The sequence below is a fragment of the Muscardinus avellanarius genome (assembly GCF_963383645.1).
Source record: "Muscardinus avellanarius genome assembly, chromosome: 3".
Taxonomy (NCBI): Eukaryota; Metazoa; Chordata; class Mammalia; order Rodentia; family Gliridae; genus Muscardinus; species Muscardinus avellanarius.
The window spans coordinates 148,530,430-148,555,490 of NC_137788.1; the positions used below are offsets into that span (position 1 = coordinate 148,530,430).

The 25,061-nt window shown below is 55.1% G+C and overlaps 1 protein-coding gene across 2 annotated transcripts; it reads left to right on the forward strand.

Annotated features, from left to right (window-relative positions):
• Positions 1–6,371: 6,371 nt before the first annotated feature.
• On the forward strand, positions 6,372–18,650 carry MFGE8 (milk fat globule EGF and factor V/VIII domain containing; the record flags this gene model as incomplete). 2 transcript variants are annotated; one of them, XM_080692089.1, is made up of 9 exons in its annotated part: positions 6,372–6,444; positions 9,522–9,647; positions 9,893–10,024; positions 11,928–12,109; positions 12,972–13,127; positions 13,624–13,768; positions 17,227–17,411; positions 18,120–18,275; positions 18,382–18,650. In XM_080692089.1, 9 exons carry the CDS (start codon positions 6,372–6,374, stop codon positions 18,517–18,519), a joined length of 1,293 nt encoding a protein of 430 aa, XP_080548215.1. In that variant the 3' UTR covers positions 18,520–18,650. The 2 variants fall into 2 exon arrangements, with proteins under 2 accessions (XP_080548215.1, XP_080548216.1); XM_080692090.1 differs by lacking the exon at positions 9,522–9,647.
• Positions 18,651–25,061: the final 6,411 nt, after the last annotated feature.

The window sequence follows — 25,061 nt, forward strand, 5'->3', positions numbered from 1 at the left end:
ATCCTCCCGTCTCAGCCTCCCAAGTAGTGGGATCACAGGCACACCATGGCACCCGTATGCATTCAGCGTGGTGAGCAGCCGCCTGGGCTGCGGTGCTGGCTGCAGCCCCCAGCGGCTTTCACAGACAGGAGAAGGTGCTCACTGCAGCACCGGCAACACCCCAAGCCAGGACAGCAGGGGTGGCCGGCATCTGTCCATCCCCCTGCTCAAGCACCAGAGCTTCACCTGGCCCCATTCTAGCCCTGAGGATTCTGTAAGTGGGCACAAGGACAGAGACTCCTCAGATAAACAGAGCTTCTTTGGACGAAAATCTCTCCAGAAGCCTAATTCTGGAGATTTTGCCATCCAGGCTGACAGAGAGCCCGAAGCCCACTCCAAAAGCACGGAACCAAGCCTAGCCTACTTGGGGCTAAAGATCCAGCAAGACCACCCAAGATGGGGGGCCCAGTGGCAGAGGAAAGACACAGCCACCGTGGACTCCCATTCTCAATCCCTGAGACTCACATGTATGCATGCCCACTGGCTTCTAGAGAGCTTTCTAGTCCAGGAATTTTGAGTATGGGGTTCCTCCTGCTCTACCGCCCCATCTTGGCTCTAACATAGGGATGGAACAGCTTTATTGTGTACACATGTACTTTATTTTTATTTTTTGGTGGTATTGGGGTTCAAACCCAGGGCCTCATGCTTGTTAGGCAAGCACTCTTCTACTGAGCAATATGTCTAGCCCAGGAATAGTGCATTAAAAAAAAAAAAAACACCTCTTAAACTATGCATGGTAATGCATGCCTGTAATAATAGTATTTGGAAGGCTGAGGTAGGAGGATTGCAAGGCTGAGGCTACCTTTAAAAAATTTAGCAAGACTATTTCAAAATAAAAAATAAGCCAGGCTTGGTGGCACAAGCCTGTAATTGGTACTTGGGAGGCTGAGACAGGAGAATCATAGGTTCAAAGTCAGCCTGAGCCACTTAGTGAGGCCCTTGGCAACTTAGTGAGGTCTTGTTTCCAAATAAAATGTAGGGCTGGAGGTGTAGTTCAGAAGTAGAATGTCCCCGAGTTCAACCCCCAACATCACAATAAATAGATAAATGAATAAATAAATAAAATAAAGTAGGGCTGGGGATGTAGTCCATGGGTTCTATCACTAGTACCACACACACAAAGAAAGAAAGAAAGAAAGAAAGAAAGAAAGAAAGAAAGAAAGAAAGAAAGAGAAAAAGAAAAAAAAATCATTTCTCTTAAACCGAGTTTGGAGCTGGAGACATAATTAACTTGGGAGGGGTACTGGGGTTAAACCCAGAGACTTGTACTTGCTAAATGCATATTTTAATAACTGATTTTTTGGAGAAATGTTAGTGTAAAGCTTGTCCTTCATGTGTGGAAGAAACTTCTTTGTATTGCGTTAGAGTAAGAGCTGGGCATGGTGGCGCATGCTTGTAATCCCAGTATTTGGGAGGCTGAGACAGGAGAATTGTGCAGATTCGAAGCCAGCCTCAGCTATTTAGTGAGGCTCTCAGCAACTTAGTGAGACCCTGTTTCCAAACAAAATATAAAATAGGTCTGGGAACATAGCCTGGAGGTAGAAAAGCCCCTGGGTTCCATCCCCAGCACCACAATAAACAAACAAACAAACAAACAAACAAACAAACTTAGAGTAAATAACCTCAGCAGTAATGTTTTAGGAACCTCACTATTTTTGCGAAATTTTGCTGATGACAAGAACTTTGGCCATTGCTTATGGGAAAATAATGTTGTGCTTGATAGGTCGGGTCTCCCCACCCCCACATGACCCCACAGTGGGGTCAGGAGGCAGAACCCTGGAAGCCAGAAGCAGAGATATCGCGAGAATCCAGGTGCCATGAGACCCCAGGCATTGAGAGGCTCCAGATGTCGCGAGAGAATTGGTGTTCCCACACTTAGCCCCAGCCCCCAAAACACCTGCTTAAAACGTGGGTACTTCCGCCCCGCCATCAGCCGCTGACCAGGACTACGCATGACTTTCCGGACACATGGCTCGTTGGTTCCTTCCCCCATGGCCGGCTGACTCTCCCAAGGTGCCGAGTTCTTGGTTAAAGCCGTTGTGCGCTTTCCTCCTTCGCAATTTCCCCAAACTCTATTTTCAACGTTACAGTGTTGTTCCAAAACCTTGGCTTTTAATTTTTTTTTGAGTTTTTGTTACTGGGGATGGAACTCAGGGCCATTCTACTTCTGAGCTACATCCCTAGCCCTATTTTTTAGTCTTTTTTATTTTTTAAAACAGGATCTTACTGAGTTGTGAAGGGCCTCGCTAATAGCTGAGGCTAGCCGGGTGTGGTGGTGCACGCTTGTAATCCCCACGCTTGGGAGGCTGAGACAGGAGGATCGCGCAGGTTCGAAGCCAGCCTCAGCTGTCTTAAGAGACCCTGTTTTCAAATAAAATATAAAATAGGTCTGGGAGTATAGCTTGGAGGTAGAAGGCCCCTGGGTTCCATCCCCAGTACCACAAAAAAAAAAAAAAAAAAAAAAAAAGAACAGAAAAAGAAAAAGCAAGCAAGAAAAAGAAAGCAAGAGCTATGCCAACAGCTCATACTTGTAATCCCAGTACTTGGGAGGCTGAGACAGGAGGATCGCAGGTTCAGCAATTCAGTGAGGACCTGTGCAACTTGTTTCAAGATAAAAATAAATAAGCCAGGCATGGTGGTGAACCTTTGTAATCCCAGTACTTGGGAGGCTGAGACAAGAGGATCTCAGTTTCACCGCCAGCCTCAACTACTTAGTGAGGCCCTCCACAACTCAGTGAGAACCTGTTTCAAAATAAAGAATTAAAAAGTAGGCCGGGGTCTATAGCTTAGAGGTAGAATGCCCCTGGGTTCAATCCCCAGTACTGTAAAAAACAAACAAACAAACAAACAAAAAAAACCCCCAAAAGTTGGAGAGGTAGTGCAGAGGTAAATGAGTTCAATTCCCAGTACAAAAAAACCAACCAACCAACCAACCAACCAGACAAACAAACAAACAAACACAGCATTCCTAAATTGCCTTGGTTCACTTTGAACTTTTTTGGGGTACTTTGGGTGGAACTCAGGCGTCCCCTACCTCCAGGCTAGGTCTCCAGCCCTATTTTATTTGAAAACAGGGTCTCACTAAATTGTTGAGAGCCTCGCTAAGTGGCTCAGGCTGACTTGGAACCTGCGATCCTCCTGTCTCAGCCTTCAGGTAGTGGAATTACAGGTGTGCGCCATCACACCTGGCTCAACCTCCGTAGTAGCTGGGAACACAGGCACACATCATCATACTTGGCTACCTGAACTCTTGACTGTGTGGGTGTGTGTGTTACTTGGGATTGAACCTAGGGCCATTCCACCTCCAATCTACACCCACAGGTTTCTTCCACTTCCTCCTTTCCAGTCGAGATGTATTTTCTAGTTCTTACTTAATTGTCCTGGCTCCAACCTCCGGTTCCTTGGTCAATAGGAATGATGAAGCAGAGATAATTATCTTGTTCCTGATCTTGGAGGAAACGCTGTCTCTTATCCTTAAGTATGCTCTGTCTCTTATCCTTAAGTATGCTCTCAGCTGGGTATTTTTCACAGGTATTTTTTTATCAGGTTGGGGACACTCTCTTTAACTCCTAGAGTGTGGAGTGTTTTGTCATGAAGATTATGGATAGCACCCAATGCTTTTATTGTGTGACTCCTGAGTGAGCGCATGTGGCTTTTTCCCTTAGAAGTTTTTTTTTTGTTTTTTTTTGTTTTTTGTTTTGGTACTGGGGATTGAATCTGTGAACATTCTATCTCTGAGCTATACCCCATGCCCTTTTAATTTTTAAATTTTTACTTTTTTTTTGCGGGCCTGGGGATGGAACCCAGGGGCATTCTACTTCCAAGCTACACCCCCAGCCCTATTTTTTATTCTTTATTTTGAAACAGGATCTTACTGAGTTGCAGAGGGCCTCACTAAGTAGCTGAGGCTGTCTGTGAACTGTGATCCTTTGTGATCCTCCTGTCTCAGCCTCCTGAATGCTGGGATTACAAGTGTGTGCCACCAGGCCCGGCTTTATTTATATTTATTTATTTATTTTTGCAGTACTGGGGATGGAACCCAGGGCATTCTACCTCTGAACTACACCCCCTGCCCTGTTTTTTATTCTTTATTTTGAAACAGGGTCTCACTGAATTGCAAAGGGTCTCACAAAGTAGCTGAGCCTGTCTGCAAACCCAGATCCTCCTGTCTCAGCCTCCCGAATGCTGGGATTACAAGCGTGCGCCACCACACCCGACTTTATTTTTATTTTTCTAAAATAGGGTCTCACAGCCGGGCGTGGTGGCGCACGCTTGTAATCCCCGCGCTTGGGAGGCAGAAACAGGAGGATCACGCAGGTTCGAAGCCAGCCCCGCGCGCTGGCTTAGGAGACCCTGTTTCCAAATAAAAATGCAAAAATAGGTCTGGGAGTGTAGCCCGGAGGTAGAAGGGCTTCCAGGAACCCCAGTACCACCAAAAAAATAAAATAAAATAAAATAAAATAAAATAAAATAATAGGGTCTCACTAAGTTGCGAGGGCCTCACTAAGTTACTGAGGCTGTCTTCAAACCTGCGATCCTCCTGTCTCAGCTTCTCAAGTCCTGGGACTACAGCTGTGTGTCAGCCATCACACCTGGCTCAGGAGGATTTTAAGAAGGGCTTCAGTGGACTAGCCTTAACCTAGTCCTCAACACAACCAGCAGGGGAGGTCTGTGATTGCTTTTTTTTTTAATTTTTTTTTATTTTGCTAGTCTGACTTGACACTATTATTAGAATCATTTATTTACAAACAGATCACACTTGCACATGGTAAAAAAAGAGTCTCATCTAGTAAAACATGGACGGTGACAAGAAGCCCGCACGCTCTGCTTTCCCTCTGGGCCCTGAGGCCTGCACGGCTCGGTGCTGTTCTGCTCTCCTGGGACCAGGGCAGAGCTGAAGAGCTGCTCTACAGACCTATGGCCCACAAATCCTAAAATATTTTCTACTTGGAACCATTACAGAAAAGAGCTGTCGGATTCCTTTTTTGGTCTTTTTACTGTTGCTAATGTGGCCGCGTGATTTCCTAGCCTAGGTGTGTATGATTTCTTAGCCTGCTAGCACCTGCGAGTTTCTGCAGAACGCACACCTGTGAGCGGAACGGCCGAGTCTTTGGTGTGGACATCTGTCATTATGAGGGGTATTACCAAACAGAGAAGCCGACACAATGCACACTCTCCGTGCGAGCTGGGGCTTGTCCCACAGCCTCACTATTAAAAACTTGTTATCTGATAAATGAAACACAACACTCATTGTTTCTTTTTTGTCTTCTCTGTACTCATGATGGATCCCAGAAGCAAGCTACCACTGAGCGACGTACCTAGTTCTGTACACATATACATACATCACATACATGTAATTGTGGCACTAGGGATCGAGCCCAGGAGTTACACACAGTTGCCCCCCACCTCCCTGCCCCCTTGGGTCCCTCTAGGCTGCTGAAAGTCTTATAATGTTGCTGAGGCTGGCCTTGAACTTGTGATCCTCTAACCTCAGCCTCCAGAGTTGCTGGGCTTACAGCAGCAAGACAACGAGCCTGGCCTCATAGTGGTCTTAATTTGCATCTTTCTGATTATGAATACACTTTAGCTTTCTTTTTTCTTTTTTCTTTTGTGTGCAGTATTGGGGATGGAACCCAGGGGCATTCGACCTCCGAGCTATATACCCCCTGCCCTACTTTTTATTCTTTATTTTGAAACAGGGTCTCACTGAGTTGTTGAATGACTTACTAAGTAGCCGAGTCTGGCTTTGAACCTGTGATTCTCCTGTCTCAGCCTCCCAACTACTGTGATTACAAGTGTACGCCACCACGCCCGGCAGCTTTATTCTTTTTTCTTTTTGTGTGGTACTAGGGATTGAACCCAGGGGCATTCTACCTCTGAGCTATACCCCTAGCCCTATTTTATTTTTTAAATTTTGAAACAGGGTCTCACTAGATTGCCGAGGGTCTAAATTGCTGAGACGACCTCCAACCTGCGATCCTCCTGTCTCAGCCTCCCAAGTACCGAGATTACAGACCTGCACCACCACGCCAGTTTTAGCGTTTGCAGCTGAAGACTACAAATCTTTTCATTTTGCTTCCTCCTTGAGCTTTTCCCTGCCAGTCCCCCAGCACCCGGGACCCGGCCGCGGGCACCTCGCGGGCCTCTGGGCGCGGCTGGGCGGGGGGCGGGAGCCCCGGGCCCTCGGGCCCTCCTCCGTCCCCGCCGGGCCGGGAGCCCCGCCCAAGTCCTGCCCGGGCGGGCCGGCGGAGCACGTGGGCCGGTGGGCGGTGCCGCGCTGCTGGGTTTATTCCGGTCCGGGAGGCGCCGCAGCCCCAGCCCCGGTCCGAGCCATGCCGGGCCCCCGCGTGCTGGCCGCGCTGTGCGGCGCGGTGCTCTGCGCCTCCGGCCTCTTCGCGGCCTCGGGTGAGTGGCCCGGCTCGGAAGCCCTCGGCCTCCGCGGCCGGCAGCTCGGGCGGGCGGGAGCGGACGCGCCGTCCGTCTGCGGCCCCGCGGCCGGCGCGCTGGACCCCGGCTGACCGCCCGCCGCCCGGGCCGGCACGCGCAGCGGAGGGTCCGCCGCGTCGGCCTCTCTTCCCGTCTGTGCAACGCCGCCGTCGAGAGCCGCTCGCCAGTCTCTCTCTCCGTCCGGGTGATTCTGGGGCTCCTGCAGGGATGGGGCGTCTCCTCCGGCCAGCTCTCCCCGACAGCTCCCTCTCGAGCCCGCCGGGCTCGGCAGCTCTTGGGACTTGTGCGCCCAGGCTTGCCCCGTGTCGGGGCAGACGAGCGGAGAGCGGGCCGGGGAGCCGGAGCGCCGCGGTCCCCGGTGGAGCCGGGAGGGGCCCCGCGCTGGGGAGGAACCTTGAAAACCGGCCGCCTCCGGGGGGGAGTCTCCGCGCTCGCTCGCTCCCTCCCTCCCTCCCGTGGCCTTGGCCGCCCGCGGTATCTTCCCCGGTCTTCCTCCCTCAGTCCGAGGCCCCGGGGGAATCGCTGGGCCTCCTGCGGGCTGCTCCCCCGGATGCCCCATCTCCCAGCTGTGAGCCTCCAGGAAAAGGGGCCCTCCCTGGGGGCGAGGGCAATGGCATCTCAGACAGCCTCTCTGTCGATTTCACTTAGAAGTAGATTGACTAAAACAGCGGGCCATCCTCAGATAATGTGGGACGGGGTCTGAGCCCCTCTGGGGCCAGGGCGGCTGGGATGCTCCAGGCTGCTCATCACGGATGTCCTGGTCCTCCAGCCGCCCGAGGGATGCCTGGGTCCTCACAGCCCCTTCCCACCTCTCCACTCTGTTCCCCTCCCAAACCGTTGAGGCCAGATGTCCCTGCGGAAGTCTACCAAAGAGCAGCACTCTGAACCCAGGGTGGCTGTGGAGGGAAAGTGGCGGCCCCACGCAGCAGGTGGCCCAACCCTAGGTAGTCCCGGGCCTGGAGCGGTGGAGGACCCATTTTGAGTTCCCTTATTCCTGCTGAACCGTCCCTCTCACCCCCTCCCCACCCGGAGCAGTGTAGGGTGCAGTTGGGGAGGGATAGGAGCCCCTGGCTGGGGCTGGGAGCCGGGGCCCTGGCATGGCAGGCCACCTCAGACCTCTGCTTGGGGCTGCCTGTGGCCTGCCAGTTGGAGGAGGGGATTAACCTGCTATTTAAAGCCAGTGACTAATAGCTCTCGGGAGCCGCCTTAAGCTCCCCAGGCTCCTGCCCAGGTGGGGCTCAGAGGGCCGCTGTTGTTAATGGTGCTGCCTGCCGGGGAGCTGGGCCAGCCTGAGCACCCCAGGGCCCTCCAGCTTGGGATGGGGGACCATGGGGAGGAAAAGAGACTTCTTGCGTCCTGCTCCAAAAGAAAGGTTTGCACCCTTCTGTTGCCGAGGTCAGCTGGAGGACCTGGTTGGGCCAGCCGACCCTGGGCCTGCAGTTCACCGCTGGCACCAGAGTCCAGGGGCTGAGGACGGGGCGGGGGGAGCAAGGTGGGCTTCCGGAGGCGGCATGGGCCAGCCCCCCCTTCAAGGCCTCCTCTGGGGCAGGGCTTGAGATCTGCTCTTCTGCCTCCGTACTGTCCTTCCAATCCAGACCCAGAAGCAGCCCAGCCTGCCCCCGTGGCCTCCTGCCTTCTCCATCAGTCAGCAGTGCACATGTCACCCAGGGTCCCGCCCAGAAGGTGTGCTGGCCTCTCTGGCCCTGGCTGCACAGTGTCCTCAAGTCCGCCCTTGCTTCTTACTTACCCCTCTACCCGGCTTCTTCCAGGGGGATCTGTCTGCGCCCACCAGAGCCCCCTCCGCCCCCCCCTCGGGTTAGCTGGCATCATCTGCAGGAGCCTTCCCACCTTCTTTCCAGAATTGAAGCTGGCTTCTCCACTCTCCCCTCATACTTATTTTACCTCACACTTGAAAGTTGTGTGTGCGTGTGTGTGTGTGCATACTTATTTTACCTCACACTTGAAAGTTGTGTGTGTGTGTGTGTGTGTGTGCGCACGTGTGTGTGCGCGCAGGCACGTGCTTCTATTGAACAATGCTGGGGAGGCTGAAGGAAGCTTAAAAACTACTGGATATGCAGGATGCAAAATGCAAGAATCTAAACGTGTTCTTTCTTTCTTTCTCTCTTTCTTTCTTTCTTTCTTTCACATTGAGGATTGAACTCGGGGACTATCTAATACCAAGCTAAATCCTAGCTTTTGAGACAGGGTCTTGATAAGTGAAATCCTCTTGCCTCAACCTCCAGAGTAGCTATAATCACAGGCGTGTGCCACCATGGCCGGCTAAACTTGTCTTTTATTTATTTATTTTTTGTACTGGGGGTTGAACCCAGGGGCATTCTACCTCTGAGATACAACCCAGTCTCCCTCCCTCCCTCCTTCCCTCCCTCTCTTTCTTTCTTTCTTTCTTTCATTCTTTCTTTCATTCATTGTGGTACTAAGGAATGAACCCAAGGACATTCTACCTGAGTTACACCCCTGGCACTTTTTTTTTCTTTTTTTTAATTTTGAAACAGAATCTTTCTAGGTTGCTCAGAGCTCACTCAGTTGCTGAAGCTGGCTTTGAATCCACAATCCTCCTGTCTCAGCCTCTCAAGTACTGGGATCATAGGCCTGCACCACTGCACCCAGCTAAACCTCTCAGTCTTAAGGTTTGTCCAAGTCTGGCCCAGCCTATCCTTCCAGCCACATCTTAACCATTCTCCAACACACCATGCCCTCAGCACTTTTCTTTACAATGTTGCTTTCCTCATTCCCCAGCCTGATACCTGCCCATCTGTCTTTTAGACCCAGCCCAAATGTCCTGTCCTCGCTTAGGCTTCCGTCTTCCTGGCAGGAATCATATTCAGTGGCCCAAGCAGCTTGCCTAGGGCTCATGGTGCCTCTCTCTCATCTTTGACTGGCTTTGTTCTTTCCCTCGGTCTTCTTGAGGCCTGAGCTGCACCTGGCTTACTCTCCAGGGGGCCCAGCACACATGGGGTCATGGTCATCAGCCGGCAAATGATCATCGGGTGTTTGAGTTGGGGCTGCTATTACAGGTGACTTCTGTGACTCCAGCCAGTGCCTGAATGGTGGGACCTGCTTGATGAGCCAGGACAGCACCCCCTTCTACTGCCTCTGCCCCGAGGGCTTCACGGGCCTGGTATGCAATGAGACCGAGCAAGGTACCTGCCTGGATTGGACCTGCCGCCTTCGGACCTAACTCTTTCCTAGCATGACCTAGCCTGGAAGCTCTTGGGCTGCTTGCAAAGCTGGGCTCCCTTTATTTGGGCGGATTCACCTGTTCTTGACCCTTCTGGTTTGGGGCAGGTTTCATCATATGGGCAGAGCATCTTTTGGGGCTGCTGCTTCCTGGTATCCCCAGCTCCTTCCTGATCATCTGCTCCTCTTACCCCCTCCTCTTCTCCAGGTCCCTGTTCCCCAAACCCCTGCCTCCATGATGCCGAGTGCCAGGTGGTCGACGACGCACACCGAGGAGACGTCTTCACCCAGTACCTCTGTGACTGCCCTCAGGGCTACGTGGGTACCCACTGTGAGACTGGTGAGTGTGGGGGCCACCGGCTGCTGGCATTGTGCCCTGTGGCAAGGCTGCCTCTGGGGAGGCTGAAGGAGGGACAGAGCCTCAGTTAGGGTCAGGGGACACAGTCTTGCTGTTCCCCCCTCCAGCGTCTTACCCAGCCTGCTCCCCGGGACTGCAGGCCAGGCCTGATGAGATTGCCGGGTCTGAGGGGTGTGGTGACCCTGGAGGTCATTGGGAGTGCTGTCTCCTGAGTCACTGGGAGCCAGACACAGTCTTGGGTTAAGTCCTGGGATTTCTCTAATCTTTTGGGGCCTGAGACTTCCTAGTCGGACTTGGCCCAAGTTTGACCTGTGGCTTCGTTGCAGAGGTCGGGGGAGGGGAGGCCTGGGCACGCTGGGCCGTCCGCTGGTGGCTGGGCGGCCAGAGCCCAGTGTTTGTGGGGAGGCTGACCCTGCCTGCCCTGCATGGCTATCTGCTCAGCCACAGAAAGGCCTGGGCGGCTGCCCAGGGAACAGTGCCAGCAGCGGCTCTCCATGCATGGTCTTCCTCCCACCCTGCGCCCCGCCACAGGAGGCCGCGCGCCTCTCCCCCTCTTCCCGTGATGCTGAGCTTCGCACACTGGGTGGGCAGGCATCTTGGGCAGATGTGGGTCCGGTTCTGAGGTTTGCTAGCCTGTAGAAGGAACGGGAGGGCTGGGCTGGCCAGATGGGAACCCAGGCCTTGGGGGATGGTGAACAGGGTGCCAGGGTGCCTTTTACTTCAGAGGGGCTGTGCTGTAGGTCCTACATGGAGGCCTTGTGTGATCCCAGGAAGGATGTGGGGGGGGGGGGCTGCCAGGGCTGATAGAGCCCTGCATGGGACCAGGTGGGCCACTAATTACTGTGTTGGGAGCAGAAGTAACCATGGGTGTGCCTGAGCAGGGATCACCCACCTGGCCTGCTTTAGGCGTTGGGGCCTGGGTCTGGCAGCACCTGGGCTGGGGCTGGAGGTGACCTCACAGATGGCGGGTGTAGTGGGGCCTTGGCCACCCCTCCTTGTTTGCTCTGTGGCCTGATTGCCCTGGGTCTCTTGGGCTATAGGCTTAGGGTAGGTGGGTGAGCATTGCTGGGTGGCATCTCTGTTTGACCACCAGCAGACCCAGATCCCGGGCACCTGCCTCCCTTCCCTGCAAGACCACCAGCATGGAGTATGGCACGAGCCTGGCCTCTGCCCTGCTGCCCCTGGGCACGCTGCCTGGCAGCTGCAAAGCCAACATGCACTGTGCATCCCTGGGGGATGAGAGGGGACTTGGCTGCCTGGGCCTCACTGCTATGTTGCCAGGGCAGCGATGGATAGGGCTGTGGCCAGGGGCACGTTCTCAGGGGCCCGGGCTGGGTGGGTGAGGAACTGTGTTGGAAGGTCCAGAGGGTGAATAATAGGGGAACCAGAATGGCATTCATGCCCCACCCACAGAACTCCTGCCAGTGGGGTTCTAGAAAATTCCATGCAGATTTGCTTATTGCTTTGTGTGTGGTACACGTCCTGCTCCCTGCTGTCCAAGGGGCTGGGCTGGGCATGCCGAGACGAGGAGGTCACCCTGGTAATCTCTCCGGCTGGTCCACTCCCACCCCAGAACAGTGGCTGCCCCATTCCCTGTAAGGACAAGACCACAGCCTGGCCTTGCTGCTGGTCACAGCAGTCCCATGGGTGCCTCTGGCCTGGTCCTCACAGCAGCGCGGGGTCCCCAGCTCCCCTGACTGCTCAGCCCCTCCCTTCCCCCACTACATTATCTGTGCTCTTTGAGCTGTTCTCAGCATCCCTTTGTGGTCTCTGGCTCTGGGTCCTTGTCAGAGGCTACACTATCTTCTTATCTTGTCCCGTGGTCCCTGCCGGAGCCCTGGGATGTGCTGGGGTCGCCCTCATACTGTCCCGTCCCTCCTTGCAGGCTGTGCCAAGCCGCTGGGCATGGAGGAGGGCGCCATCGCCGACTCCCAGATCTCTGCCTCGTCCGTGCACATGGGTTTCCTGGGTTTGCAGCGCTGGGGCCCGGAGCTGGCCCGGCTGCACCGCACGGGCATCGTCAATGCCTGGACAGCCAGCAACTATGACAGGAAGCCCTGGATCCAGGTAAGAGAAGACGTGCCGGGTGTGGTGGCACACGCTTGTCATCCCAGCATTTGGGAGTCTGAGACAGGAGGATCACAGGTTCTTGGACAGCCTCAGCTACTTAGTGAGGCCCTCTGCATGCAACTCAGTGCTCAGTGAGACGCTGTTTTAAAATAAAGAATGAAAAATAGGGCTGGGGGTGTAGCTCAGAAGTATAAGGCTCCTGGGTTCCATCCCCAGTGCTGCAAAAAGGGGGGGGGGGAGAGAAGATGTGATGTGGATGGGGCACTGAGAGCAGAGATGGGCAGGCTGCAGGTGGGGGTCTGTACTGGACAGCAGTGTGACAGGTGACCGTGGGTCCTTCTGTAAGCTTCGGGCAGCCTTGGGAGCTGGCGTGGGTGACGGATGGGGGAAGCAGTCACTAGCCATGGAGGGCTGTTTGTTTGCCTTGTGGGCGTCTGGGGACCTCACCCTCCTGCACTTTCCTAAGCACTTCTTCTTCTTTTTTTTTTTTTTTTTTGGTGGTGCTGGGGTTCCTGGAAGCCCTTCTACTTCCGGGCTACACTCCCAGACCTATTTTTTTCTATATTTTTATTTGGAAACAGGGTCTCTTAAGCCAGCGAGGCTGGCTTCGAACCTGCGCCATCCTCCTGTCTCCGCCTCCCAAGCGCAGGGATTACAAGCGTGCGCCACCACGCCCGGCTTTCCTAAGCACTTCTAGGGGCAGCGAGAGCAAGGCCCCCACCAGGGCCACGTGCCCCTCCCGGGTGCTGCTCGGTGTGCCCCCTCTGGGTGAGGGATGAAGGGATGGGTCAGCCTTGATCCCCATTGAAAAGACCTTGGGAGACGAGTCTGCTGTTCATTCTCCTTGCCCCGGGGCTAGGTGAACCTGCTGCGGAAGATGCGGGTGACTGGGGTGGTGACGCAGGGTGCCAGCCGCGCGGGCAGCGCCGAGTACCTCAAGACCTTCAAGGTGGCCCACAGCCTCGATGGACGCAAGTTCCAGTTCATCCAGGACGAGGAGGGGTCTGGAGACAAGGTGGGCCTGCGGGGGGCCTAAGGGAGGGCAGAGGTCAGCGGCCTTTAGGGTTTTAGCCTTGGCTGAGGGTGCCAGGGAGGCAAGGGAACCCTGGTCACATGACGGGCCAGTTTCTAGAAACTGATAAGCCCAGACCGTGGGCACCTCCTGTGGTGATAAGTAATAGCCCCACTTTAGAGATGGGAAGAGAGACTGAGAGGGGTTGTATTCTGCTCAGTGGTGGCCCTGCCAAGCCGGCACCATTTGCGCTGCAGACATTGTATGTTTGTGTGCTCCGTCAATGGGAAATTGTCACAATTAAGTCTTAAGCAAGGAGGGTCTTTTCCTCATGTGCGTAGGAGGCACCCTCGGCTACAGGTAGCCCTGTGTGGAGGACGGGGGTTATGCTTCGGCCCCATGATGACCAGGGATGGTGTAACAGGAAGAGCCCTTGTGGAGGGCGGTGGGGTCTCTATAGGGTGTGGGACCGCCTCCTCCAGTCTTGGCCTGCCTCTAGGTGTTTGCGGGGAACATGGACAACAGTGGCCTGAAGACCAACCTCTTCAGCTGGCCTCTGGAGACGCAGTACGTCAGGCTCTACCCCATGCTGTGCCGCCGGGGCTGCACCCTCCGCTTCGAGCTTCTGGGCTGTGAGTTGAACGGTGAGTGCTGGGGACTGTTCAGTCCTGGGGTGTGGCCCTCCCTGCCCTGCCCGCTCTTGTCTTCAGCAGTGAGGCCAAGGGCCTGGGCTCACGCCACTGGAGGTCACCACCGGAGGTGTCTGTCCGTGGCCCAAGGCTCTGGGCGTTCTGGTTAGAGTTTCACATGGCCCAGTAGGGCAGAGAACTCGTCTGTTTTATTCACCGATTTATTTTTTATTTATTCACCGATGTGTCCTCAGGGATCAGGGATGAGTGAGGGAGGAGAGATCCAGGTGAATTGTTTGTTGAGCACACACAGCTGGGCCGTGTACAGCTTACTTGGTCTAGCTCCCTGGTCTTTCACCCCACCTGTCCGGTGCTTCCTACAAACCTCTTATTGTCTGCATTCGAGGGAAATGCTTTCTGCTGCCCTCTCCAGGGGCATTCCTAGATGGAGAGATAGGGGAACCAGGTTTCTACTGAGCCAGGAGGAACCCACCACTGAAGAGGTCAGGTACAGGGTGACAGGTTCTGTCTCAGCCCAGTTCAAGACAGCTTGTTGGAGAGTTGAGTATTTCTCTTTGTGTCCACAGTGCCACCTGCTGTCCACTGGCAGAACTGCAGGGCTCAGTGAGCAAAGACTACTTTGTTTACTACCCAAGACCTGCACGCTCTTCCCCTCTGGCACCTCTTCCTGTTACCTCCTTTCAGATGCCACTCAGTACCCCTCGGAGCTGACTTCTGTGCCCTGCTGGGTTTCTTTTTCTCTCTTTTGCAGTACTGGGGATGGAACCCAGGGTCTTGCACATGCTTGGCAAGTGCCCAGCCCGCGTCCTTTTTTGAGTACGAATTGAAGTGGTTGCTTTCTCTCCCAGGGTCGCTGCTTTTCCAGCTGTGCTATTTAAGTGAAGTAAAAGACCCTGCCTTCTACTAAAAGGAAACCTAGGACCTGGTAAAGGACAGGGCCTGGTCTGCGCCTCTCCTTGGGGTCCCTCACCCTTCTCTGTCTTAGCCTGAAGCCTTTCGTTCTTAAAGTTGCCTGTGTGTATGGCAGCTGTCTGGCTCCAGCTCAGGGCCAGGGGAGGGTGGGCCACCCTGTCTGAGTTCCTCAAAGCCTGGTCCGTGCTTTTTCCCACAAGCATGCCTCATTGGAGAATGTATGCATGTGTGGGTTCGCATGTGTACATGGGTGTATTCATGCACGTGCATGTGTGGGTGGGTCAAGCGCTGGTGTTCCCAGGCATCTATGGGGACTGGCACTCCACGCCAGGATTCCTCTTGGCAGGCAGGCAGGCAGGCAGGCACGCTGCCCTTGGTGAATTGGTGAACTAGTTAACTCAGTGGACTTTTTTTTTTTTTTTGAGGTACTGGGGATGGAACCCAGGGGCATTCTATCTCTGAGCTACACCCCCAGCTTGATTTTTTTTTGTTGTTATTCTTATTTTTAATTCTTTATTTCAAAACAAGGTCTCACTGAGCTGTAAAGGGACTCACTAAGTAGCCGAGGCTGCCTGAGAATTGTGATCCTCCGCTCTCAGCCTCCCAAATGCTGGGATTATAAGCGTGCGCCACCATGCCTGGCTCTCAATGGACATTTTTAAGCAGCCCTTGTGAACCTGGCTTTAGGAATCAATACACCTGAGACCTTTGGCCTCACAGAATTTGTATTCTTCTGAGGGAGGCTGAGCGGAGGCCAGAGACTAATAAAGGGAAGGTCAGGTAGCTGTAAGAACTCTGAAGGAAAAGGTGCAGGGTGACCGGCTGCCCTGTGGCGGGGCCTTTGACTGGAGGCTTGAATGATGGAGAGGTGGCCATTGTACGTAGAAAGAGCATTCCAGCCACGGGATTGGCAAGCCAGGTGGCCCTGGGGGGTGTTGAAGGATAGAAGGAAGGCCCGTGGGGCTGGAGCCCGGAGTGTGTGGGCTGGCATGGTGGGATAGGGTTAGAGAGGAGAAGTAACTTCCTGGGGTCACTGTTACCGACTGGCTCAGTCCTGTGGGGGCAAGTCCACTAACTATGTGGAGTGGGGGGTCTCAACACATAGATGCCGAGGCAGCAGGATGTCTTGGCAGGTCACCTATCAAATGATGGACATGGGTGTCCTGGTCCTTGCCCTGGTCTCTCCCTCCTGTTCCTGGAAGGCTCTGCCTCCCTGAGGAGGCCCAGAGGGAGATGGGCATGAGCTGCTGGAAGCAGATGATCTGCACACAGGTTGGCAGTTGAGCAAATGATACATTGTGCCTCAGCCCCCTTGCTCTGGACCCAGGGACTGAGCCGGCTCCCATCCCTCTGTGGAGGAAGGTGGAGACCTGGTGCCCTGCTCTCAAGAGGGAAAGCCCTTCCCAAGGGGAAGTCTGGCTCCCAGACCCTCTTTGCCCCAAGCTCCCAAGGGATAGAAGTGGCACAGCAGGCACCCCTCCAGCTGAAAGATGAATCTATTATTTTGGGGGGACTTCTTTTTCTTTTTTTTTTTTGGTGGTACTGGGGATTACATCCAGGGGCTTCTACCTCTGAGCCACATTCTCAGCCCTGTTTTAATTTTTGCTTTGAAACAGGGTCTCACTAAGTTGCTGAGGGTTTTGCTAAGTTGCTGAGGCAGGTCTTGAACCTGTGATCCTCCTGTCTCAGCCTCCCAAGTGCTGGGTTACAGGTGTGTAATGCCTGGCTTCTTTTGGGAGTTTTGTCTCCTGCCCGTTCCCATTGGTTCTGGCCATGTGCAGGTCCAGACAGGAATGCGTATATTCCAGCACATTCCTGAGGGCTCAGGGCAGGCCCTAGGGAAGCATAGGCCGCCTTCTCAGACCAATCACCCCCAAAATATCTGAATACGCAAAGGCTCTCTGTTAGAAACTAAGGGGACGTTGCTGGAGACGGATGCAGGAGCATCTCCCACTGAGCCCAGGACACCTCTGAGGCAGGCATGTCTGAGCTGGTGGCCAGCAGGCAGGCCTTCTGGGTCTGGGCTGGGTGGGGCACGGTGGAGATGCTGTCACAGTTGGCATGGTGATTAGAGGTCTGTGAGCATCTCACAGGCAGGATGCTTAGTGCCACTTGGCTCAGTGTTCTCATCTGTAGAAGGGGATTGCTAACATGCACACAATTCGGGCTTTTGTGTGGCTGCAGTGAGAGGCTGGCTAACGTGAGCACTGAGCAGTAGAGGAGGAGGTCTGGCGAATGCTCTGGATGACCCCTAGAGCTAGGGGTGTGGCCAGCAGCTGCAGGGAAGGGAGGCAGGATGCTGTGAGCCTGCAGGTGGGCTTCCAGGAGGAGGTACATCCAGAGTCAGGTTTTAAGGAGGGTGGGAGGTATGGCTGTCCTGGTGCCAAAGAGGAAGTTCAATGGCGGAAGGTCAGAAAACAAGAGAAGATGCCAGGGCCCATTAGGATGCAGAGTTCTTTCTCTTGTCATGAGCCCCTTGCTCTCAGTCTTGGGAGCTCTGGAACTCGGATCGTGGTGACAGACCTCTCCCTTGCCAGCAGGATGCTCTGAGCCCCTGGGCCTGAAAGACAACACCATCCCCGACAAGCAGATCACAGCCTCCAGCAGCTACAAGACCTGGGGCCTCCGTGCGTTCGGCTGGTACCCCTTCTATGGGCGGCTGGACAAGCAGGGCAAGTTCAATGCCTGGACCGCGCAGAGCAATGAGGCCTCTGAGTGGCTGCAGGTGAGCCGGCTCCTTCTGGGGCCACCAGCTGGGAGATGGCGGGGACTGTGACCTGTGCCCGCCCAGGCCCCTGCTCCCAGCCTCGCCTCTCTTTGGCTTCTCTCTTTCTTCCCCCAATGGCCCTGCTTTGGGATCCAGCTTCCTCGAGGCTCCAGGTGGAGAAGGATAGAGCACCCCCTGGGCTACCCTCTGACAAGGCCCCACAGGTGGACAGAGGGCAGGTGGAGGAGGGACCCCAGCCCTGCCTCCTTGCCCCTCTTGTGGGCCCTGCCTCTGGGGAAACTGAGTCCTGGCAGCAGAGGGATGGTCTGGGGCTCCCAGCTGCTTAGCAGCAAGTGGGGTGGCAGCCTGGATCTGGGACCAGGTTCCCACAATGGCCAGGGCACGACTAGGGTTCTGTGAGGAGGCACCTGCCCTGGGCCTCCCTCAGGACCAAGGGTGGGGGTGAAAGCAACTTGCACCCTGTAGGCTGCAGCCTCTCCCGCCCTGTTCTCATCACAGCCGATGCTGCAGGTCAGAGGCAGGGCTTGCTGCAGTTAGTCAGGACCCAGGCTGGGAAGTGCCTAATGCCTGCGGGTGGCATCATTTATGCCCATTTTGTAGACAAGGAAGCCGAGGCTCAGGTAGCTTTCTCCAAACAAGCTACGCCCCGTGGGCCTGCTTCTGGAGCTGGTCCAAGCAAAGGAAATGGGTGTGGTTCTTCTGCAGGTTGACCTGGGGTCCCAGAAGCAGGTGACGGGCATCGTCACCCAAGGGGCCCGTGACTTTGGCCACATCCAGTATGTGGCGGCCTACAAGGTGGCCTACAGCAACGACGGCATGAACTGGATGGAGTACAAGGAGCAGGGGTCTACGGACAGCAAGGTGGGTATCCATCTGTCTGGCCACCTTCCCTCCTGGGGTTGGCCTGGGGCTCTGTGGGCGGAGGGCTGATCCTCCGGGCTGCTCTCGATCCCCTCTCTGCTCCTAGGTCTTCTCTGGCAACTTGGACAACTACTCCCACAAGAAGAACGTGTTCGAGACACCCTTCCTGGCTCGCTACGTGCGCATCCTGCCCGTGGCCTGGCACAACCGCATCACCCTGCGTCTGGAGCTGCTGGGATGCTAGTGTCCCTGCCCTGGCTGCAGCGACTGAGGGGCTCCTGCTTCCGCAGCCCTCCCTCCTGATTGTAGCGGGGCCGGGGCAGGGAGGGCAGCGGGGCTCAGAGGAGGCATCTCCCTCCATCACCCCCTGGCACCGCGGCCCCTGGCGCCCCGTCCTCCAGCTATCCCATTTTCTCAGGCACCGTGGGAGTTGGGTAGGTCTGGGATGGACCGAGAAGGGCGCAGTTGGGCACGTGGGTGACCTGCACCTCTGCAGATCCCCAATTCCAGGCTCTGAGGTGGCTCTGGAGGGGGGCCTCCAGGCTCCCTGGACCTCTGTTTGCACACCACATTCCCACGTCACCGGAGGAAGATGAGAGGGCCGTGCTGGCTCCTGCCGCAGTCCTGGGGCACCATGCTGCCAGGTCTGCTGCTGTGCCCAGACCCTGACGCTTGTGCCCTCTGCCCTGCAGACCCTGCGCCACCCAGTCCTGAAGCCTAGGAAGACGGGGGCAGGGTGGGTGTGGAAAGAGCTGGGAGCCAGCGTGGGAGGAGGGGACAGCTGTGGGAGGAGGGGACAGCTGGCTGGGTGGGTGCAAGCCCTCTGTGCTGGATCCTCACCCTGGAGCACACAGACAGTTTCCAAAATATATCTGTATCCTCCTCTGGAACTCCTGGTGCGCTTTGTCATTGCTGCTCTGTGGAAACGGGGTTTGGCTGGTGCTGCCCCCTCTGGTCTCCCCTGAGCCTCTGGCTTGAGGCTCCAGCTTAAGAGTAAGAGGAGAGAGACTGGTGGGAGGAGAGCTGGGGGGGGGCAGGCTTCCTGGGGCTAGATGCCTGATTCGCCTCCTCCCCACCTCCATGGCCATCTGGCAGGAGGCCTGCAGCTGTAGGGGCTGGGGCTGGGGAGGGCTTGGCACAGAGGTGTCTCCATGAACGCCTCCTCGGCTGCCATCCCAGCCAGGAAGGCAGGCCAGGCCCGCTGCTAGTTTTCCCTTTGGGCAATTTCTCTTTTTTTATTTTTCTGCCGCTAGAGCAAGGGCTAGAGAAACTCTTAGAAATGCAATGAACTAGGCAGGCCATTCTGATGCACACTTATAATCCCAGTACTTGGAAGGCTCAGCTGCTTAGTGAGGCCCTTTGCAACTTAGACCCTGTTTCAAAATAAAGAATACAAAATAGGGCTGGGGGTGTAGCTGGGAGGTAAAATGCCCCCCGGGTTCCATTCCCGGTACAGGGGGGAAAAAAAAAGAAATGCAATGAGCCTGGGTTGCCTGCAGCATGGTAGAAGGCCCTGTGGTGGGTGGTGCGGGATGGGAAGGAGGGGCCAGGCTCTGCCAAGTGGGCATCAGGCCTCCTGGCCAGGACACTGCACCCTGGGAGGGGGTGGAGGCCACTGGCATGTGCACTCCAGGGCTGGGAGGAAAGGGTTCTCCTTGCCTCCCCCATGCAGGTGGGGGGCCACAGAAAGTGGTCAGTGGGGAGCAGTGGAGGCCAGGGCCCTGCTGATCTGAGCTGAGGGGAGCGGCGGATGGGGAAGGAGAGAAAGGGAGAGATGAAACCACCCCAGTTTGTTTCCTTTCTCCTTTTTATTTTATTTTTTGTGGTCTGGGGATGGAACCCAGGAACATTCTACCTCTGACCTACACCCACAGCCCTATATTTTATTCTTTATTTTGAAACAGGGTCTCACTGAGTTGCAAAGGGCCTCACTAAAGTGGTAGTTGAGGCTGTCCGCGAACCACGATCCTCGTGTTTCAGCCTCCCAAATGCTGGGATTCTGGGATTACAAGCGTGTGCCACCATGCCTGGCTATTTTTTTTTTTTTTAAACAGTAAGTTGCAGAGGGCCTTACTAAGTTGCTGAGGTTGGCCGCAAACCTGCAATCTTCTTGTCTCAGCCTTCCACATTACCCCAGGCCCTGATCTGGCCTCCCCTGAGGACCTGTAACAGTGGGAGAAGCACCTTTCCTGTATGTCTGCTTGGGAAGGTTCTGCTTCCCAGGAAGTAACTGGAGCTAGAACCTTGTCAGACCCAGGATTCTTTGCAGAGGGGAAAACTGAGCCTCACTTCCATCTGTCAACCAGCCACATCAGCTACAAGGAGTATTTTCTGCAGGCCAGTGTCCTGGGCTGCGTGGCCTTGGCTGGTGGACAGAGGCCACAGGCCCCCACCTGGCCCAGGAGTCAGGTTGACATTGGAAACGCTTAAGCCACCTCTCTGCAGCTTCCCCTTATCTTTGTAGCCTTGGAAGTGGTGGCCTTTTGAGAGTCTTCATCCTGAGCCCCTGATGGGGTCTGGACCAGAGCCCCCTCATTATGTCTCCTTTCTCTGAGCAGCTGCCTCTGTTTCTGAGGCTTTTAACATCTTCCCAAATTCACTTTTCTAGGCTGGAGGCAGCTCAGTGGTAGAGAGTTTGCCTAGCATGCATGGTGCTGTGGAGTTGATTCCTAGCACTGTAATAAATACATACATTCATTTAAAGTTCACTTTTTTAAAAGAAAAAAAATCACTTTTTCTTTTCTGACTGCTGCCCAGGGAACCAGCAGTTTTTCTCTCTGCTGGTCACATCTGCCTCTGGATGGTGTCTTAAACTTGCAGTGGCCAAACTGACCCTGCCCACCACCCAGGCAGGTGGCTGCTGTCACTGGGACCTGCTCACTCTGCCTCTCCCAGGGAATCTCTTCCTGGTTTAAAGCCCGTGGGGGGTGATTAGGAGGTCGAAGCCTCAAGTTAGGCCACCTGGGCTCAAATCCTGGCTCTGGGTGACCTTGGGCAGTGCAGTCAACTTCTCCAGACTTCACTAGTTCATCTGTAAAGTAGAAACAATAAGATTCACTTCGTGGGCTCATGGGACCAAAGGAGAGAATTCAGAGACGTAGGAGACCTCGAAACTCCTGGCCATCGTTGCCAGACTTTTGGGGGCTTCCCGATTGGTTCTTGTGCCGTGTTTATTTTCCTTTCAACTCATCCTCCACACAGAGGTCGGACTTGTCTCTTCCCTACCAAGGACCCTTCCTGGGCTTTGCCCATCAGCCTGGCGTTCTCTGGAGGTGCCGGGTGCCTTGTCCACTGCGATTCTTCCTCTGATCTGCTCCTGGCTCTGTGTGACAGATGACACTCAGAGGCATAGGCTGCCTTAGATGTGTTTAGGAAGCACCCCGTGGTCCTTCTCGGCCAACACAGTAGGTTTCTTTGCCGAGGAAACAATGGGCCAAGCAGGCCAGGACCCCTGTTGGTCTGGACAGGAAAGAAAACACCCGGTCCAAACAGCAGCATCCTGAGTCGCTGATCTGGGCTGTGCCTGCATGCCAGCATCCTACCGCAGCCCTGGCCTCTTGGGGAGGACCAGGCAGAAGCCTGTGGCCCCTTGGGTTGCTAGGAGCACCCTGTTCTGTCCTCCCTGGCGCCCTAGCTCCTGATTGCTTGTTCACACCCTGCCTACTAGGGGCAGCAACTACTTAGCTCCTGACTCTGAGTTGAGAGGATGGGGGGCCATTTCACCACAAGGAGCTCAGGGGCAGGAGGATGTCAGCAACCTGTGGTTTGTAAGGAAGCAGGCCTACAGCAGGATTAGCTTTCCCTGTTTCAAAGTGGTGGGCAGCCTTGGCTCACACTCAAAGTGCTGCTAGCTGGTGAGGATCCCTCCAATGCCCCCCCATACACACCCCTCTACAAATGTCCCTCTTTTTTCACCTTTCTGTCACCACCTCCCCTAGGAAGCGGCAGCCTCCTCTCTGGGGACACCCTAGGAGTCTGCTCAACTCTGTCCACACTCCTCCCTGGGGTCCAGCCCCTGGAAGGGAAAGGTGCGTGTGTTCCTTTAAGGGGCTGGCCCGCGGGAGCGCAGTTAGTTGGCTTCCTAGTTAGTGGGATCCTCAAGGTCCCCAAATCTGCCTGCTGCTTTGGACTGGCGCTCGAGCCTTGGAGGAGCGGGCTGGGGACGGTATGAGGCTCGGGAGTCCCGGCCCCTGGGGCCCAGGGTGGGCAGGTCCCTCCCCTCCTGCTCTGGGTGTCCTGCAGGACTTCACGCCTCCTGGGCAGGGTCGAGGCAGGGGGAGGGAGAGGTGGCTGGGGAACGGGCTGAACTGGGTTGTTGTCGCAGGCTGGGGCGCCCTGGGTGCACAGGTAGGGTGCAAGCGAGCTGTCAGCCTTGCTCCGGGCCCTGGCGTGCGCCTCGAGGAGGCCAGCCTGAGCCACCCCGTGGCCTCCGGGACCCCCCGCCCGGTTCCAGGGGCTCCTCCGCCGGGCCGCTCTGGTCCTTTCCATTTCGTGCAGTCCGGGTCTTGCTGGCTCCAGCACCGCGGCGTGCCAGGTTCTGCCTGGCTGTCGGTCGGATGCTATGGGGGCCACCTATGGGGGCCACCGGAGCCGAGGAGGCTGGGTCCCACCCACCCGCGCAGGCCTCTGGGCAAAGGCGTGGATGCCCATGGCTTCCAGGCTGCTGACCACCTGGTTCCTGCCCTGGGGACAGCGAGAACGAAGGGCGGAGGGCAGGGCTCTGGGTAGGAGGTGGCGACATGCTGGAAATTTTGGAATTTTGGAAATTTTGGCAATTTTGGAAACTGTGAGCTGGGCACCTGGGCCCGCCCTGCCTTCAGCTCGTTGGGTGGTCCCCTGCGACCTGCGACCCTCTCTGTGGCCCCAGGGCTGCGCCTCAGGAGAGCCTTTATTCTCTGCAGCAGGAGGGCGGTTGTGAGCCATCCCAGCGCCTCCGGTGGCTCAAACGGTTCAGCGGGCTAGGAATGCTGGTGGCTGGCCCTGGGTTCAAAGGCGCTGGTAAAACCTTGCCTTCCCAGGGTGCAGGTGTCAAATTCCTTCGTGGTTGCAGGGCTGGCAGAGACATGGGGTCCACGCTGCCCTCTGCTGGTACCTGGAGGGCCTGCGCTCACAAGTGGCCCAGTGCGGGTGAGAATTCCTGGGCCAGGTGGCATCCTTCACTTTTTAAGCTTATGGGAACAACAGTAATAATGTTGGAAGCCTCGCCCTGTCAGTAATCTCTGCTCTGTGTATATTGTCTTCTGAAATCTTTGCTTCATTATTATTATTATTATTATTATTATCATCATCATTATTATTATTTTGTACTAGGGTTCCTGGAAGTCCTTCTACCTCCGGGCTTTGCTCCCAGACCTATTTTTTATATTTTTATTTGGAAACAGGATCTCCTAAGCCAGCGTGGCTGGCTTCGAACCATCGTGATCCTCCTGTCTCCGCCTCCCAAGCCTGGGGATTACAAGCGTGCACCACCACGCCCAGCCACTTCATTATTTTTTTATTTTATTTTATACTGCACTGGGGATTGAATCCAGGGCCTCAGGCATGCTAGGCAAGTGCTCTACCATGGCGCTACATCCCCAGCACCACCCCTGCACACACCCCCCCACTTAAAATATTTTTGAGACACAGTCTCTATAAATTGCCCAGGCTGGCCTGGAACTTGCTATCCTCCTCCTCCTCCTCCTCCTCCTCCTCCTCCTCCTCCTCCTCCTCCTCCTCCTCCTCCTCCTCCTCCTCCTCCTCCTTCTCCTCCTCCTGGTACTGGGGATTGAATCCTGGGGCATTCTACCTCCGAGCTACATTCCCAGACCTATTTTATTTTTATTTTGAAACAGGGTCTCTCTAGGTTGGTGAGAGTCTCACTACTTACTGAGAAATGTCCTCAAACCTGCAATCGTCCTGTCTCAGCCTCCCAGGTACCAGGATAACAGGTGTGTGCCATCACTCTAGCACCAGTTTCTTCATTTGTAAATTGGGGGCCTCAATCATATCAGGCAGGAAGCATTTTGGGGCTGGGCAAGGTGGTACATTGCTGTAATCCCCCTACTTGGGTCCCAGGCTGGGAATGGGTGCCTTGGGGATGCTTGCCCTGTGGCTCTGGGGGGCAGAGCTTGCCACACAGCCCTGTTCTGCCTCAGTGCACATCTGAGCTGTGGCTTACTTGCTCCGTGACCGTAAGCAATTCAGTAGGAAGATTCTCTGCAGCCTAGCAAGACCCTATTTCAAAACCAAAAATAAACAGGAGGGGCTGTGTATGGGTATAGCTCAGGGGTAGAATGCCACCGGGTTCAATCCCCAGCACCAAGCCATTCAAATGATGTGGTGGTGCAAACCTGTAATCCCAGTGCTTAAGAGGCTGAGACAAGGAGAATCACAAGTTTGAGGCCAGCCCCAGCAATTTAGTGAGACCCTGTCTCAAAATAAAAACCGAAAAAGGCTGAGGGTGTAACTCAGAGGTAGAATTACTTTGGGTTCAATGCTCTTGCTGGTCTAACAGGCTCATAGTCCACTTGTGTGTGTGTGTGTATACGTGTGTATGTGCACATGTACATGTGTATGTGTGTGTGTGTGTGTTACTAGGGATTAAACCCATGGGCTTTCTACCTCTGAGTTACACTCCTAGCCCTATTTTACTTTTTATTTTGAAACAGCTTCTCCCTAAGTTACCGAGGGCCTCACTAAGTTGCTGAGGCTGGCCACAAACTTGTGATCCTTCTGAGTACTGGAATTACAGGTGTGCACCACCATGCCTGACTTAGGGGATGTTCTTAAGAGGTGAGCTTGATC